Raw genomic sequence first — 19157 nt, forward strand, 5'->3', positions numbered from 1 at the left:
TGGAGAATCTCTGAGTCCCGCGATTGATGGTGTTGGTAAAGGAAATGCCATACATGTGGCTACAATCTCGGGCAGTACCACATATTCACCCACGTCTACTAATTTTGAATCTTTGAATGGGCGGGAGGCTAATGCAAAAGAAGGGATAGGGCCTCAATCTAAGCAATCCAGTTTGGGCCTAGATGGGACTACGCCCCCGGTAACTGAGTCAGGTTTGACGGCCCAGATGCCTTCCCTAGATCCTATTATTCTGATGGAGGTTGAGGATAGCCCACGGCGTGAAGCAGTGTTACCCAAAAAGAAATGGAAATGGGTGGCCCGTCAGCATATGGACTCCAATACGGTTCACAACCCTGTTACGGGATCCAAGAGAGTGCTTGAGGAGGTAGCAATACAAGATGGGAACCTGAATGAGGAAACCGTGGATGTGAAGGATGGGAAACGATTGTGTGTGCATGGGGGTGATGCCATCAACCCACATAAAATTATTCCAAATGTGTGTGTGTATGGGGGTGATGCCATCAACCCACATAAAATTATTCCAACGGTGGAGGCTGAATTTCAGCCCCGCCGATCCCAATGAATGTGGTATGTTGGAACTGCCGCGGGCTTGGGAACCCACGGTCAGTTCGATCTCTTCAGTATCTACTGAAGATGGAAGTTCCTGGGCTGGTTTTTCTCATGGAGACCAAGCTCGATTCGAAGCGTATGGATGGGATCCGGCAAAAACTGGGCTTTTGTGGTGGTTTTTATGTTAACCGAGTTGGACTTGCGGGCGGACTTGCTTTGTTATGGCCAGCAGGTATCCAGGTTAGTGTGAAAAGTTATTCGATTGGTCATATTGATGTATTTGTAGAAGCTGGTTTAGGGGAACAACCTTGGAGATTTACGGGATTTTACGGACACCCGGAAATGGCACAACGGAAAAATTCTTGGGCATTATTGCGTAGACTAGCAACATGCTTCCAAATACCTTGGCTTTGTGCGGGAGATTTCAATGAAATTTTGTTTAGCCGCGAGAAGTGTGGTGGCATGGGGCGTACGCCATCCCAAATGGAACATTTTCGGAATGTGATCACAGATGCACACCTGGCTGATCTGGGTTTTGTTGGGCCAATTTTCACTTGTTCCAATAACCGTGGTGGCAACGCTTTGGTTCGGGAGCGATTGGACCGTGGGTTTGCTAATGATGCTTGGCAACTCTTGTTTCCACATGCAAAGGTTTATCCTATAGCGTGCACATCCTCGGATCACCTACGATCTGTGTTGACATTTGTGGGGCTAAAGATAAACGTCAACCTACTGCTAGTGACCATCACATGTATCGGTTCGAAGCTATGTGGCTACGGCATGCAAGTTGTGAGCAAATAGTTGCCGATAATTGGCTGTCTTCTTCTAATGCGGATGTTCGGAATTTGGTCTCTAATATTACAAGTGTAAGTTCTTCGCTGCGTCGGTGGGATCGTAATGTTTTTGGGTGTGTCAAGCGACAGTTGAAGGAGAAAACCGAGCAATTACAGTGGTTACTTACGCACAGTTCCAATTCTCCGAACGATGTTGCAGACATGGATAAGCTACGTAGTGATATTGATGAGATTTTGGAACGAGAATCTATTTTTTGGGGTCAACGTGCTAGGGCTAATTGGCTTAAGGATGGGGACCGCAATACTTCGTTCTTTCACTCCAAGGCCACCCAACGTCATAAGAAGAAGAAAATTGATGGCATTGTTGATCCTAATGGCATTTGGCAGGAGGATCAAAGAGTGGTGGAGGACAATTTTGTGAATTATTTTCAGGAATTATTTTCGGCGGGTGAGGGACTGAACATGGGGCCAGTATTGCAGTTGATTCAGGCGAGAGTTCCCGATCACAGTGCATCTCATTTGAGTAGACCATTTTCTGAAGTCGAGCTCCACCATGCGCTGTTCCAAATGCACCCAACAAAGGCTCCCGGGCCCGATGGTAAGCCTGCTTTATTCTTTCAAAAATTTTGGCCTGTGGTGGGTCCTAGTGTGATTTCTGCTGTGCTTGGGGTGTTGAATGGGGTTGATGAAATTTCACATATTAATCATACTTTCATTGTATTGATTCCTAAAATTAAGAATCCCAAGCTCATGCCAGAGTTTCGGCCAATTAGCTTGTGTAATGTTGTTTATAAAATAATTGCAAAAATGCTGGCCAATCGTCTTAAAGAGGTGCTGCCTTCTGTCATTTCCGACACTCAAAGTGCGTTTATTCCAGGCCGTCTCATTACTGATAATGCGTTGGTGGCATTTGAAGTGTTCCATTTTCTTAAGAATAAGAGGGCCGGAAAGGATGGTTGCATGGCGTTAAAACTTGACATGAGTAAAGCCTATGACCGAGTGGAATGGCCATTTATTAATCAAATGATGCTCCTGCTAGGATTTCCGCAACGATTTGTGCAACTAATTATGAATTGTGTGTCCACTGTATCATTTTCCGTGCTTGTTAATGGAAAGCCTTCTAGCATGTTTTACCAACAAGGGGCATCCGCCAAGGGGATCCGCTTTCGCCTTATTTGTTTACTATTTGTGCGAAAGGAATGTCGGCACTTCTTGACCATGCCATGGCAGCTAACCGGTTGTCCGGAATTTCAATTTGCCGGGGTAGTCCACGCTTGTCACATTTATTTTTTGCCGATGATAGTCTTCTATTTGCGGTTGCTAAGGAAGGAGAGGCAGTTGTTTTGAGAGAGATTCTCCACAAATATGAGCAAGCATCGAGGCAAAAAGTTAATTTTCAAAAATCGGCGGTTTGCTTTAGTAAAAATACGGACTTGGTTACTCAGCGAGTGGTGACATCTATTCTTGGGGTGGGGTCATTGGCGCCGTATGGGAAGTATTTGGGATTACCATATCGTGTGGGGCATTCAAAGCGCGCTGTTTTGGGGTTTGTCAAGGAGCGCGTATGGTCTCGTTTAAATGGTTGGAAGGAAAAATTTTTAACGGTGGCGGGTAGAGAGGTCCTCATTAAGTCTGTTGCTCAAGCCATACTCACTTATATTATGTCCTGCTTTCGTCTCCCAAATGGAGTGTGCCATGAAATTGAGTCTATGGTGTGCAATTTTTGGTGGGGACAAAAAGAGGAAACCCGTAAAATTCATTGGACTAGCTGGAAACAATTGTGTAAATCTAAATTACGGGGTGGTATGGGATTCCGGTGCCTTCAACACTTCAATTCAGCTTTGTTGGCCAAACAGTGTTGGCGATTACTGCAACGGCCTCAATCTTTGGTTACGCGGATCTTTAAGGCTAGGTACTTTCCACAAACTTCATTTCTTGATGCTTTGGTCGGGAGCAATCCATCATTCACTTGGAGGAGCATAGTCGGATCTCGAAGCCTATTAAATGCTGGGCTTCGATGGCGTGTTGGAAATGGTGCAAGCATCTCGGTTAAGTATGATAAATGGGTTCCACGGCCTCATTCTTTTAAGGTAATTTTGCCACCTTCGAATCTTTCGGATGATGCGCGGGTTTGTGATTTAATTGATTCTGAGAAGGGAGCATGGCATGATGAGATACTTAGGCAAAATTTTTTGGGCATGGATGTGGAGGCTATCCGATGCATTCCTCTTTGTCCCACGTTACCTTCAGATAAATTGGTCTGGCATTTTACCCGAAATGGTGAGTTTTCGGTTCGATCGGCATATCATTTATGTAAGGATATGGCATCTGTGGATGGCCACGGTGATACCTCCAATATTGGGCAGTCGCAGAGGCAATTCTGGCGAGGTCTTTGGCAGCTTAATTTACCGACCAAACTTAAGATTTTTGGCTGGAAAATGTGCCTCGGGTTGTTAGCGGTAAGGGCCAATCTGCGGCAACGTCATATTGTCAATATGGACTTATGTCCTGGGTGTGGAGTGGAGATTGAAACGGTTTGCCATTGTTTTCACAACTGTGGATTTGCCATGCAAGTGTGGAGATCGAGCTCACTTAATTTGATTATCAAATCTAATCCTGTTAACAATTGTTTTGAGTGGGTCTGCCAACTCATGGCCACAAATGGTCCAGAACCCATGCAATTATTTATTGCTATTTGTTGGTGCATTTGGAATAATAGAAACTCCATTCTGTTTGGCAATAAATCAAGGACTGTGGAGGAAGTTGTTTCTTTCGCGGTGAATTATGTTTCTGAATATGTTCAAGCACAAGAGCGTGGCCATCTTCCTCCTACCCAGGTTCGGATGCGAAGGTGGGTTGCGCCACGTGAGGGTGTCTTCAAACTGAATTTTGACGGCTCTGTTAGGACGGCCCATGCCAGTGCTGGTGTTGGCATTATTATTCGGGACTGTCATGGGGAAGTCATTGCGTCTATGGTTGAGCGGATCCAGTATATGGAGGATGTTGATTGTGTGGAAGCTATGGGTGCGATAAAAGCTCTTCAATTGGGTTGTGATTTGGGATTGGGACATATTCATCTGGAAGGTGATTCTCAAAATGTGGTGGCTGCTATTCAAGGTAAGGCGGATAACTTATCTTGCTATGGTCATTTTGTAGGTGTGGCTCAAGCGCTCCTGGTGAGGTTCATTTCTTCAGAAGTTTCGCATGTTTGTCGAGATGGCAATTCGGTGGCTCATTGTTTAAGTAGGCTAGCCTTTGATTTTGAGTCGCCACGTATTTGGATGGAGGAGGTTCCGTCCTCTTTAATGGCGTTGGTGATGTCTGAGGCGTCTTCTTCTGTGTAATTGCTTATTCTCTCTAAAAAAAAACATTCCAATGTAACACACAAAAAATTTACTTAGTATACTTTTTTCAAACGTAACACTCCAATGTATCATTTCAAAAAAAGGATGTGAGATTCTTCACACCATTTCAAAAGGAGTACAAGAATTCCTTAGTAACTTTTAAAATGTGAGTGTTGCGTTTGAAAAAAGTTCACTAAGAAATTTTTTAGTATTTTTGTGTGTTACATTAGAGTATGTTCAATTGGAGTGTTACGTTTGTGATTACATTGATTGGAGTGTTACATTTGAAAAAAGTAAAATACGGAGTTTTTTTTATGTATTATATTAGAGTGTTACATTTTAAAAAAAGTATACTAAGCAGTTTTTTTGGAGTGTTACGTTGTTCGTTCGGGAAAAGTATACCAATGAATTTTTTAATGTATTACATTGAAGTGTTACATTATTGAAGTGTTATATTGGAGTGTTACATTTTTTTTTTCCGTAATGTGGGATTTGTTCTAAAATGAGAGAAAATTCAAAACCTCTATAGTGTGGATTGCTAAAATGTGTAATTTTCTATTTGGAGAAACTCACTTTTATTCCTAATTAAACCAAAATATGTAAGTAACTATCCTTTTGTTTAATTTTCACTTTAATGTGACCTTTAGGTTCCTAAGAAAAAAAAGAAAAACTAAACAATTTACAATAGTAGATTTTGAGATTTATTGGTACTTCACTTAATACATTTTAGGTATGTTAATGGATGTGTTTGGAGGGTTGGCGAGAGGGGTGTGAAAATGGCCTGCAGCCTATGGACGGTCCGAACCCAACCTAGTTAGGCCTGAGCCCAGCCTAGGATCCTATGTCTGTGCTTGGACCATCATTTTGAAGCCTGGCCAGGCTCGTGGCCCCGACCCATGGCCCAGCCCATCGACCCGCTCAAGGCCCACTCAAAAGCTTGGCCTGCCTAGCTCATCCAAGGCCAATGTAATTTTTAGTGGAAAAGAATAAAATTTTGGTGGACAAAATAAAAAGAAAATAAAAAGAATGTTCAAGCCTGCCCAGTCTTGAGCTTAGACCGAAGCCTGCCCAAGACCTGAATAATTTTTTGGTCTATGAGTCGGCCCAGTCCAACTCGACTTTTGGCAGGAGCCCCCACGGCCCGACATGAGCCGACTCGAGCTCGAGTCCAGGTGGAACGGGCTAGGCCAAATTTACACCCCTAATTGGGGACTTTTGCAAGTTTAATATGCCATCGTTTTACTATTCTTTATTTTTTATTTTTTATTTTTTGGGTGTGTATGTTTGTTTTGTTTTTGATTTTGTGTTTTGGCTTGTTATTTTCTCATAACACTTAGGGTTGGTTCGCATAGCCTAGAAAAGACAAAAAAAATAAAAAGTTATCACCATTCACCAACAAAAATATATAAAAAAAAAAATTACACAAAAAAATACAACCAAAAAAGTCATTGACGTGATGCTTGGGTCTGAACCAGATTTTGCAAATTACCTAATCGGTTGCACAAAAAAATTTACAAAAAAAGGTTGATGTTCGGCCCGTGGGGGCCCACTACAAGTCCCGTTTTAATAATCAGAACCGTTCAATGTGTACAACTCGTTGATTACTATATGTCTATTAAAAATCACATTGATCGGATATCGATAGTTATATGATCAAATCAGATTTTTTTCAGCTATTTATTTTTAATCGTCCATTTTTTTTTATACAAAACTGATTTGATCACATAGTTATCTATATCTTATCAACGTAATTTTTTACAGAAATATAGTATTTGACGAGTTTTACATATCAAACGGTTCGGATTATTGAAATGGGACTCGTTGTAAGCCCCTCCAGTCCAATGAAAGACTAAAAGAAAGCCTCATCCTATATATAAATCTGAAGCATGTCTGCTCCATACACAATTCAAAGCATTTCGAATTGCTTCCTTCAATATTCACGGTCACTATGCATAGGGCATAGGGGTAAAATGGTAATTTTTTTATTTTATACAATATTTTAATACACATTTTTTTGTAAAAAGTCAAAAAGTTATCATAAACAACTATCCTTTTTCTCTTAACTTTTTAGTCTAAAAATTTAAAAAGTGCACTTATTTAGGACATCTCGAACGACTCCTTAATCTCAACTAACCTGATTGGCTAGAACTCCATTAACTCATTACAACGTCAGTAGTTTAAATATTTCTACTTACGTATAGGTTTTATTTCTAGTGTCCATATTATTATTTTTTTTTATGAGGTGGAAAAGGTTATGTTTTATATTTTATCATTATAATTGAATCCTTTTGGTTTTTTTTATGAGATTGTATTTTTTTAGGGTTGTTTGGAATGATCTAAATAAGTGTATTTTTTATTTTTTTATCAAAAATATGCAGAAAAATAGAGAGATAATATGACCTAAATAAGTGTATTCATCTGAACAAGTGTACTTATTTAAGGAATACCAAACAAACTCTCTCTTTTTATTTTATTTTTATAAGGTGAAAGAAATTAACGTGTTTAGAATAATTTTTTCAGTTAAATATGCAATTATAAAAAAAATTAATTAATATATATAATGTGACATTTTAGTTTTTTGTGAAATCACAAACCAGACGAGTGATACTCCAAATCTAGTTGTTTTTTTTTTTTTTTTGGGGTATCACACATTCACAGCTTGAACATCAATATGTAGTGTGCCAAACAAATAATAATAATATTAATAACATTCCTCATAGAATTTATTTAAAATATAGATTATTTATTATAATTTTAAAAATTATAAATATCTACTGTCAGAATTTTTTATTTAGGTTAAGTTTGGCATCTTTAAAAAAAGTTAAAAAGTCAAAAAGTAACTATCCTATTTAAGTCACATCATCTTATTTAAGTCACATCAGCTCTCTGTCACATCACTTCAAACCCAACTTATATTTTCTAAAAAATCAAAAAGTGTACTTATTTAGAATATCTTAAAAAACCCCTAATAGAATTTATAGAAATAATAAAATTCCTAACTATTCTCTCATGTAATAATAAAATTATTAGAATTACTAATTGAAATTTATTTATAATAGTATTAGAAATTATTAAGTAACTTAATAACTTATATTAATAAAACGACCCATCTTTTATGTGATTAGAAATTTAATGGAGTGTAATTTAATTTTCAAAATTATGGGAGTAATTTATATTCCAAACGGGAGGCATTTATTCAATAATTCCTCTCTATTTACTTATGTTTCACTTAATTCAAATTATTTTCTTATATTTTAATAAGTTTTATGAGTGACATAATTATCAAAATAGCCCTAATAATAATATTCATATTGACAGTGTGAATATTCCATAATGTAAACATTCATACTATCAATGTATATACCCACATTATTAAATATGAATATTCACATCATCAAGTTGCTAAGTATAAAATATTTTAAATATGAAAATTAAAATTTAGTAGATTAAGGCCTTATTTAGTAACTTTTAATTTTAGTCAAAAGTTATTACAAGTTGTCACATTATTCTCTTCATTTTTATACATATCTTTTAATAAAAAATTATTAAAATAACATATTCGTAAACAAAACCTAAATATCTAAATAATAGAATTTATTAAATTACAACTAATTGAGATATAAATAATTAGAATGGAATTTCTTAATAAATCTCCCTTCAAAGGAACGAGTTGTGCTACGTAGCTCGAAAAGAGCTGCCCCCGAATCCCTCGAATCCAAAAACGATGTTGTTTCGTCATTTGAATTTTTTTTTTTTTTTTTTTAATCAGGAAAGAAGAAGAAAAAAGAAGAAGGAGGAGGAAGAAGAAGACAGCTGTGGGGGGCGGAGGCAGAGGCGGCAGGCGGGGGCGGGGGCCACAGGCAGATGCAGGGGGCAAATGCAGGGGTGGAGGCGGAGACAGAGGCGGGGGCTGCGAGAAGGTAACGGCGGAGGCGGGGCTGCGATAATCGGGTGGAGGGCTAAGACGACCTGCCTTCTCTACCCCTCTCTTCTCTTTCTCTCTCTCTCTTCCCTTCTCTTTCTCTCTCTCTCTTCCCTTCTCTTTTGGACTGTTCGGGGGCACGAAATTGTGGAAAAAAATCATTTTTCATATTAGAATATGTATTTTTAATTCCCTTAATAATGATAATAATCTTTGTCTCTCTTTTTTTGACCGGTTAAAAATTCGCCGTCTTCAAACTTTCAAGCCCACAATCATTTAAAATAGTCGCATGACAAACTCGAAATAATATTTTATTTATTGATTTATGCCTTTAAATTAAAAATACAATCCTTCAATTCTATACTTCCCTCGTGATTTCCTCCGCCACCACTATCATCATCATCAACAATCTCTATCTACCCATCAAAAAGCTAATCCTCTTTTCAAACCCCCCAAAAAGATGTTCCTTTCTTCAAACCCAATTCTACTATTGGGTTTGATCATCACTGTCTCCTATCTACTTCTCCGATTTCTACACAAAACATCTATACTCTACACTCTCAAAAAATGGTGGCGATTGATCGAAGATAGGTCTCATGTTTACCAGTTCTACAAAGTTCCCCAATTCAACGAACTCATGCAGGAAAATCAACTCTATAGAAGAGTATTCGCTTACTTGAATTCTCTATCTTCGATTGAAGACTCCGATTTCGCGAACCTTTTTTCAGGTAACAAATCGAACGAAATCAATCTATTTATCGATCCGAATCAGATTGTTGTTGATACATTTCTCAGCGCCAGAGTGTATTGGAGTTGCGAGAGAGGTTCGAGATCGAGAGCTTTGGTTTTGAAGATCAGGAGGAGCGACAAGAGGAAGATTCTTCGTCCGTACTTGCAGCATGTTCACGCTATGTTCGATGAGATTGAGCAGAGAAGGAAGGAGGTGAAACTGTACATAAACGCTGGGGATGAACCGGAGAGGAACGGACGGTGGAGATCGATTCCGTTCACGCATCCATCGACGATCGAGACGGTTGCGATGGATTCGGATCTCAAGAACAAGATCAAATCGGATCTCGAATCGTTCCTCAAATCGAAGCAGTACTATCACCGACTAGGCCGAGTCTGGAAGCGGAGTTACCTCCTCTACGGTCCCTCCGGTACGGGAAAATCCAGTTTCATCGCCGGAATGGCAAAGTTCCTCTGCTACGATGTCTACGATATCGATTTATCGAAAGTTATCAACGATTCAGATCTGAAGATGCTCTTGTTGCAGACGACGAACAAGTCGATGATCGTGATCGAAGATCTCGATCGGTACTTGGCTGAGAAATCAACGGCTGTGAGTTTGTCTGGGATTTTGAATTTCATGGATGGGATTATCTCGTGTTGCGGCGAAGAACGAGTCATGGTATTCACGATGAACGGTAAAGATCGGATTGATCCGACGGTGCTAAGACCCGGAAGAATTGATGTGCACATACACTTCCCTCTATGCGATTTCTCGGCTTTTAAAACTTTGGCTAATAGTCATTTAGGGCTTAAAGAACACAAGCTTTTTTCTCAAATCGAAGAGGTGTTTCAAACCGGGTCGAGTTTGAGTCCGGCTGAGATTGGGGAGATCATGATATCGAATCGGACCTCACCGAGTCGGGCTTTAAAATGTGTCATTAGTGCATTGCAAACCAACGGTGACGGAAGTCGGGGGATGGGTAGGGTCGGGCAACGGTTGGGTGAGAGCACCTCGGGTCGGTTTGTGGAAGAATGTGGTGAGCCCGGATCCATATTTTGTCGGGAAGGTGTTCACACCATGAAAGAGTTTAGGAAATTGTATGGACTTTTGAGGATGAGGAGTGGTAGGAAAGACTCCATGGATTTGGATTCAGTTGAGAAAGAGAACTCGAAGCAAGAAACTTGACAAGGAGATGGTAAAAAAAAAAAAAAAACGTGGGTAAGTCGACCCATTTTCACATAGGAATCTCCAACTCTTAGATTTAGAAATAAATATCAAGTGTATCAGGAATATTATTTTAGTTAAGAATCCGTAAAAAAAATTAGATGAAATATCTATTGTTTTTCATCAACAATTGTCGTTATATGTATTATTTTTACTCAAAATCTAAATGGTTGGTTGGAGTACGTAAAATTTCATTCATTACAAAGTTCTTGTTATGACACCTGTTATTGCTTGCCGTTAATATAACTTTGGATTAATACAATTTTGGATTGTTTTGATAAATTAGTTAAAAAATATTTTTAATTTTAAAAAAAAAAAATGTAAAAAAATAAAGAAGTAATGTGATAAAAAAAATTAAAAAATTAATTTTTAACCAACTTATTAAAATAAGTCTTTATATTCTTTAATCTTCCTCTTATATCGTTTTGATTGATAAGCTTTCATATTCTTTAATCTTCCGTTCATATCGTTTTGATTGACAATTATTCTTTATTGTATGCCAAGGATTTGCACCCGAGAAATGATTTTTTTCCCGAAATTTTCCTCCCTCCCGAACAGCTCGAAATTTGGAAGAGAGAGAGAGAGAGAAAGAGAAGAGATGGGAAGAGGAGGAGCTCCGCCCGCCGTCGCCTCTGCCCAATCGTCGCCCGCCGTTGCAGCCCCGCCGTTGCCTTCGCCTCTGCCTCACAGCCCCCGCCTCCGCCCCCTGCCTCTGCCCCCGCCCCCGCCTCTGCCCCCGCCCCACCTCCAGCCCGATTTTGTTGGCCCCCTCCAGTTCTTCTTCTTCCTCCTCCTCCTTCTTCTTCATTCTCTTCTTCTTCTTCCTTCTTCTGATTTTCTTCTTCTAAAAAAAAAAAAAAAATCAAAACGACGAAAACGACGTCGTTTTGATTTCAGGGGCGATTTAGGAAAGGGTCTTTTGAACTACCAATCACTATTGAATCTATTGGCGCGAGCCTCTAGATGTCAGGAATAAATTTTAAAAAATTTGTAAATCAGTTAAAAGATTAAAGAAATTATAAAATTTAAAATTATAAAATAAAAAATATAAAAAAAATTAATCACTTTAATTATTAAAATTGATAAATTTTATTATTGATTTTGGGGGAGGGGGGGTCTTTCAACTGAATTGTAATTTATTCATAAATTTTTATTTTTATTTTTATTTTTTGAATTGAGTACCAACACCTCATTGTTCCTTAAAGATCTTGTAGCTTTCATGATATGTCAAATCCATTTCAAGGCTCAATGTCAATTTGAATATCATACTTTTAAAAAAAAAAAAAAATCATGAGAAAAGGTTAATAATTCAAATAAAGCTGGATAAAAAAATTGATAACCATATTTAGATGCCTTGTACTTTCGAATAACACAAAAATATGTAAAAGAATAAAATCACTTCCCAAATAAGGTCAAGTTTGGCATACCCAAAATAATTTATCTTTTTATCTTTTTTTTATCACATCACCTCTCTACTTTTTTACACATTTTTTTGTAAAAAGATAAAAAATGCACTTATTTAGGTCATTCCAAACAACCCCTAAATATACTTTGTTTTTTCAAATAACACAAAAAGATGTAAAAGCGTAAAATCACTTCCCAAATAAATATACTTTGTTTTAGGATAAACAATCAATAGATCCTAATAGTTATATTTAATTCCTATCAAGTTCTTTTGAAACTAAGTTTTTGTAAAATCGTTGTTAAATATAATTTTTTGTGATCTTTTTTGCATGTGTTGCTAAAAATTGACAATTAATAATTTTATTTGTGTCACGATTTTTATAAATTGTTGCTAAACTTACAATTAGTGACGTTTTTCAATAATGATTTTTTCAAACTATCGTTGAAAGTTGAAAATTAGTAACTGTTTTTTTGAAGATTTTTTTAAACTATCCCTAAAATTTATAATTAGTGACATATTTTGACAAAATTTTCAAGCTGTCGCTAAAAATTAAAAATTAGTGACGTTTTTTTAATAGTGGTTGATGAAAAACTCCATTAATTCTCACAGGACCTATTGAACAATAAGTCTACCCATTAGGGTTTACACGTAAGTCTCTATTTTTTTTAATATATACATATATTTTTGCCGACTAATGCTAGAGATTCTAAATATTTTACTAATATTTTTACTAAATATTTCACATAAGTGTAAGATTCACATAGTGTGAGTTCTATACCCATATGAAACATTTGATAAAAAAATATTAATAAAACATCTTGGGACCCTAGCATTTTTCATTTTTTCTTGACAAAAGTCAAACTGTATTTTTACAAATCCAACACAATAATGATAGCTTATATGAAATAAGCGTTCAATTGTCTCAAGAAGTTAACAAGTGTGTTCGGACCGATAGAGTTTCATATTATTCATGAAAAGACTTGAATTATTTTACGACTCTACTAACAAATCATTTATTTAATTACTTGTTATTTTATGATTGATGCGTACTGAAAATTCAATAGTTTTCTATATCTATATACAAAATTGCATTCAAGGTCAACTATTGCAAAAGTTGAGCAACAAGAAATTTCAACAGCTTTTAATGGGATGTGGTAACATCACTATTAGTAAGGTTGTAGTAGCAGAATAAAAAGGGAAATGGATGAATGGTCCTAGAATTTGACTTTGTGAGATGTTACTTTGGTGTGATGCAATAATGGTTGAAAATATGAATCGTATAGGCTCAATCTAGTACAGATCATATCACTCTAGTTTGTGTAGTAGGTAATCTCCAAAGAAAAAATGTGTGGCTTTTACAGATTCGTTTTTATGTTCAATGGGTAATTATTATGATTCTATAATATATTTAGCCTCCGTTTGGGAAATGAGTTGGTTTTTTGACTTTTTTGACTATTTTAGCCTAGGCTTAAAAGCTTGGTTTGGGAAGGGCTTTTTGGTTTTTTACTTTTTTGAGTTTTTTTGTGAGAGAAGAATATAATGATTATGGGTTGGATGTGATGTTTTGTTTGTTATGACTAAAATAGCCTATTTTGTTTTTTGTGGTTAAAATAGCCAAAAAAACCTGCAAACCCACTTGCCAAACACAGGCTTAGACAGATACTATGTTGATCTACTTTTGAGTTTCAAAATTGAAATGAGAGACTCAGTACAAGTCTCCTGTTAAAATAAAATTTTTATAAAGCAAAATATAAGCAGTTTCATCATCATATTTAATGAAATTATTTACATGACTTAAATCCCATTAAACACTAATGAAATAGTGTTACAACAATGCAAAAAAAGAAATAGATAAAAAAGAAGAAATAAATAAAATGAACACGGGCCAAAAAGGAATTCTAGATGTAGAGGCTTCTTGGGTTCCATTTGTGAGGGCTATTTTTTCAAGAGATCGGACATCATTTATGAGTGAATGCATTATAACTTTTTGAACAAAAAAAGGGTGCTATTTTAATTCATTGTGTGACAAAAATGCTGCCATAAATTAGGGTGTAACTAATTGGGATTAAAAATGCATTCAATAGTACTTGCAAAGTGAGTTTATATATCCAAGAAATATATTGACACAATCGTTTCCCTTGAGGGATCAAGCGATTTGGAGAGAAGACAAATTTAAGTTTAAAATAATTTTTTAGTGTAAAAACTATCAATTTAGTAAATTTAATGTGTGTTTGCACCATATTTTATTTTTCTTTCAATTGTAACCTATTAATTATAGCAAAGTTTGATTATGATCTGTTAATTGAAATCATAAACTATTTTTAAAGAATAACCTTAACCACGTTTATTTTTTATTATTATTATTATTATTATTATTATTATTATTTCTGTCGACAAGCATACTAACGTTTATTATTATTATTATTGTTATTATTATTATTATTATTATTATTTCTGTCGACAAGCATACTAACGTTGGTGCTAAAATTTAGAAATTTTCCGTTGACAGAATGCTGACAAGGCATAAGGATAACATGGCAAGGATGACATGGCAAGGATGACATGGATGTAAGAATATTCATAAAGTGGCCCATATGCCACATGTTTGTTTTATTTATTTATTTATTTATATTATATATATTTATTACATATATTTAATTGGTTTAATGACTAATGGGTAACTCATGTCTCTTCACTATCCCATATGGTGGTTTCATGGGACTTTACAACTTCCCTGATGGTTGGAAGTTATAAGGAGTTACACTTGGATATAGGTCCAAGCCCATCAAACATAGACGTTGTTTTATGAATAGAATAGGCTTGAAACTCTGTCCCTTTTGCTTTTCCCATATGGTTCTGTAAAAGTGTTCTGTGAGTGGGTTTTTTATACATTTAAGGTTTGATCATTCAAGAATAAAGATTCAAAGACTTGAACATCATGGCAGGAGGTATTTTTCTTTCTGAATTAAAATTATTTTAATTCTCACAATTGGTATCAAAGCCAACCTTCTGTTATGTTGTTTTGTATTTGTTTCATCTACATAATATCAAACTTCTGTAAACGTTTTATTCAACAATTTACTAAATGTTTTGATGCGTACAGTTGTATACTGAAGCTAATTCACACCATAAAATTTAACAATTCAGAATCATTGTAGAACCAGAATGAGTAATTTATATTGCATAACTTTTGAATATCACTATTAAAGAAAAAGAAAGCACTGTTGCAATAGTAGAGTCCATTGTGATTTGTGCTAATGGTATTTACATTTATTTAGAATTTTCTCCTACTCTAAGTCTATTTTATTTAGAAGACTTGTTGTGTGTCATTAACTATTATTTTTTACACACACCTGAAAGAGCAAAATATTTAATCTGATTTTGTATAAAATCTAGAAATTCTCATACTTTTATTTGGATTATTTTTTTTAAAAAAAAAGGCATGAAAGACTTGAATTTATTTCTAGAATTTTCATAAAGAAATTTTAACATGTTGTTAAGGATATTTTGTTTATTATCGTTGCATGTTTAAATAGTAAGCAAATTCAATTGAATCTCATACAGTGAATTATAACATGTTCTTTTAGTTTTTATAATTTTTGAAATTCATTGGCATGTTATCTAAAATAATGTAATATTATATTACATGCATTAAAGTAATTATTTATGCATTGAAAATTCATGTGAAATAAGAGTATGAATACACTTTGTGTTGGGCTTAAGGAATTTATTTTGGTCCAATTTTTAAGCAAATTCTAGTATAAGGTTGAATTACATGTGTTTGGTCTTGGGATTTTTCATATGATATTACTCTGATTGTATGTATTATACATTATGTGCATTGAAAGATTATGTATTTATTGCGACTATAAGGATTTGCTCACATTAGTAAATTATGTCATATTTAAAAAATTTATTGTGTTTTAAGAGTAGCCACAGCATCTTAAGACATAAAGATGTGATTCTCAGTATTTTGATCACATAAAGTTAAAAATTAATTTGGCATTTTTACATTGCAATTATGTTTTATAAATAATTTTTTGGTCCCACAGGAAAGTAATTATTTATGAAATTTAATTGGAATAAGATAATGGATTGGGTATTAAAGGGATTGAACACTCTAAACCTACAGGTATGAGTTTTCTTTTCCTTACATATTTCGGAACGCATTAGTCTTATTATAAAGTAATAGCAAATCTAATACAGTTTAGTGACCTCTACCCACAGGAAGGTTTAGATTTGTTATTGAATTCGACATTGGTTGATTCAGACTATAGCTATTGTTTCAAAGCATTAATAATGTTCTTGGTAATTGCAGTGGTTTCTACCTCTGTACTATTTAATGAGTGTTCTCGTATTCCATTCTTGAACGGTGATAATTTTTGGACTAGAAGGACAAAATCCTTCTAACATTAGGGTGCATAGACCTCGATCCGGCACTCCGTGTGGCTGAACCTCCTGAACCCACGGACGAGAGTTCCGCTGCAGAAAAGAGTGCTTATGATAAGTGGGAGTGATCCAATCGCCTAAGCCTAATGCTCATAAAGTCACATATCAGCCAGAGTATTAGGGGCTCAATCCCACCTTCTGATAAGGTCAAGAACTACATGAGGGCTATTGAAGAGCAATTTGTTAGTTCTGACAAAGCATTGGCAAGCACCTTAATGAACAAGCTATCAGGAATGAAGCATAGGAGTGTGCGTGAGCACATTATGGAAATGAGGGACATTGCAGCTCATCTTAAGTCCTCAGAGATTGAGAAGAAAGGTAATCCCATATCTCTTGTGTGTTATGAATCTAATTTTGTTAATACTCATCAATATGATCGTTGGATTGATTCGGGTTCTACAATTCACATTGCTAATACCATGCAAGGCTTCATCAGCCTAAGGAAACCGACATGAAGTGAACAAGGCATCTATTCGGGCAATGGGATGCATTCGCACGTCGAAGCTGTTGGAACTTTTAGACTTGTTTTAAAAAATGGCTTTGTTTTGGTTCTTGAAAACGCATTATACATTCCATTTTTTTTAAAAAAACTTAATTTCTGTTTCTAGACTAGTACTGTTTAGATTTGAATTTCAGTTTGTTGGTGCAAATTTTAGTTTGTTTAAAGACTCTGTTTTTGTAGGATTTGGTACTTTAATTAATGGTTTGTACAAATTAAATCTGGATCCTGTTTTTGAACAAAATCTTTTAACCTTGCATGGTGATATTGGCATTAAGCGTAATATTGTTGATGAGTCCTCCTCTATTCTTTGGCATAGGAGATTGGGACATATCCCCATTGAGAGAATAAAGAGGTTGGTTAATGATGAAGTCCTTCCGACTCTTGATTTTACTAACTTTGGTACTTGTGTGGACTGCATAAAGGGAAAGCAAACCAATAAGACCAGTAAAGGTGCCAAAATGAGTAAGGAAATTCTTGGAATCATACAGACTGATATTTGCGGACCATTTACTTCACCTTGTCTGAATGGCCAGAGATATTTTATCTCATTTATTGATGACTTCACACGATACATGTATCTCTACCTCTTGTTTGATAAGGCCGAGGCACTTGATGCCTTTAAAGTTTATAAAGCAGAGGTAGAGAAACAAACATAAAAGAAAATTAAAATTGTGAGGTCAGACAGGGGTGGAGAATATTATGGGAGGTACACAGAATTGGGACAATTACCAGGTCCATTTGCTAAGTTCCTTAAGGAAGAAGGCATTATTACACAATATTCAATGCCTGACACACTACAACAAAATGGTGTTGCTGAAAGAAAGAACCGAACACTTATGGACTTGGTAAGTAGCATGCTTAGTTATTCTAATGTGTCTATAAATTTATGGAGTGAAGCCTTGAAATCCGCTGTGTATATCTTAAACAGGGTTTCATCCAAGGTTGTTCCCAAAACACCGTTTGAGTTATGGAAAGGATGGAAGCCAAGTTTAAGACACATACATGTTTAGGGTTGTCTAGTTGAAGTGAGGGTGTATAACCCACATTTAAAGAAATTGGACCCCAGAACAGTTAGTGGTTTTTTCATAGGCTATGTGGAAAACTCCAAGGGTTATAGATTTTATTGTTCTTCAAATTCACTTAGAATTGTTGAAGCCAGAAATGCTAAGTTTATTGAGGAAGTTGACCCTAGTGGGAGTTACCCTCGAAAGATAGAGTGGAAGGAATCACGGGATCCAGATACAACACCTGTAAATATAGGTGAATTGGTTGTTTTTCAGGATAATCAACCTGATATCCTTGAAAATCAACAAATTCAAGAACTTCCACCACAAGAGGAACAAGTCAACATAGAGCCTGTATCTCAAGTCCTAATTGAGACTACAGAATTAAGAAGATCCTCACGAGCTAGAAAGTTAGCAATTTCTGGTGATTATTTTGTATACTTAATGAAGTCTGATTTTGACATCGGACCTAAAGATGATCCTATTTCATTTTCCAATGCCATAAATAGGGATGATTCTAAATTATGGTATGATGCCATGAAGGAAGAGTTGAAATCTATGGCTAAGAATCAAGTTTGGGAAATTATCGAGTTGCCTAAAGGAGTTAAAGCGGTTGGCTATAAATGGGTCTATAAGACCAAGAAAGACTCAAATGGCAATGTCGAACGATATAAAACTAGACTCATAGCTAAATGATTCACTCAAAGAGAAGGCATCGATTATCATAATACATTTTCTCCGGTTTCTAAGAAAGATTCATTTTGAATTATCATGGCATTAGTAGCTCATTTTGATTTAGAGCTACATCAAATGGATGTGAAAATGAAAGTATACATGAACCAACCTGAAGGTTTTTGTTTTGATAAAGATAATCATTTAGTTTGCAAGCTCAAGAAATCCATATATGGACTAAAATAAGCTTCCCGACAGTGGTATTTAAAGTTCTACAATGTTATTGCTTCATATGGTTTTACGGAGAATGTTGTGGACAACTGTATATGCCTTAAGGTTAGTGGGAGCAAATATATTTTTCTAGTTCCATATGCGGATGACATTTTACTTGCATCTAATGATTTGGGATTGTTGCATGATACTAAATAATTTCTTTCTCAAAATTTTGAAATAAAGGATATGGGTGAAGCTTCTTATGTCATTGGCATAAAGATTCACAAAGATATGTCCAAAAGGACATTAGGACTGTCTCATAAAG

The 19157-nt window shown here is 35.8% G+C and overlaps 2 protein-coding genes across 2 annotated transcripts; both read left to right on the forward strand.

The window, feature by feature from the left end:
* The first annotated feature begins 654 nt into the window (after window positions 1-654).
* On the forward strand, window positions 655-4708 carry LOC114291041 (uncharacterized). The gene is made up of 3 exons (XM_082884931.1): window positions 655-1174; window positions 1222-2346; window positions 2562-4708. Exons 1-3 carry the CDS (start codon window positions 655-657, stop codon window positions 4706-4708), a joined length of 3792 nt encoding a protein of 1263 aa, XP_082741057.1.
* A 4060-nt stretch (window positions 4709-8768) lies between these two features.
* On the forward strand, window positions 8769-10776 carry LOC114299054 (AAA-ATPase At2g46620). The gene has a single exon (XM_028243722.2). The coding sequence runs from the start codon at window positions 9091-9093 to the stop codon at window positions 10546-10548; it is 1458 nt and encodes a 485-aa protein (XP_028099523.2). The 5' UTR covers window positions 8769-9090; the 3' UTR covers window positions 10549-10776.
* The last annotated feature ends 8381 nt before the right edge of the window (window positions 10777-19157 follow it).

This window comes from Camellia sinensis, chromosome 8, assembly GCF_055761805.1.
Source record: "Camellia sinensis isolate YWXY chromosome 8, ASM5576180v1, whole genome shotgun sequence".
NCBI lineage: Eukaryota > Viridiplantae > Streptophyta > Magnoliopsida > Ericales > Theaceae > Camellia > Camellia sinensis.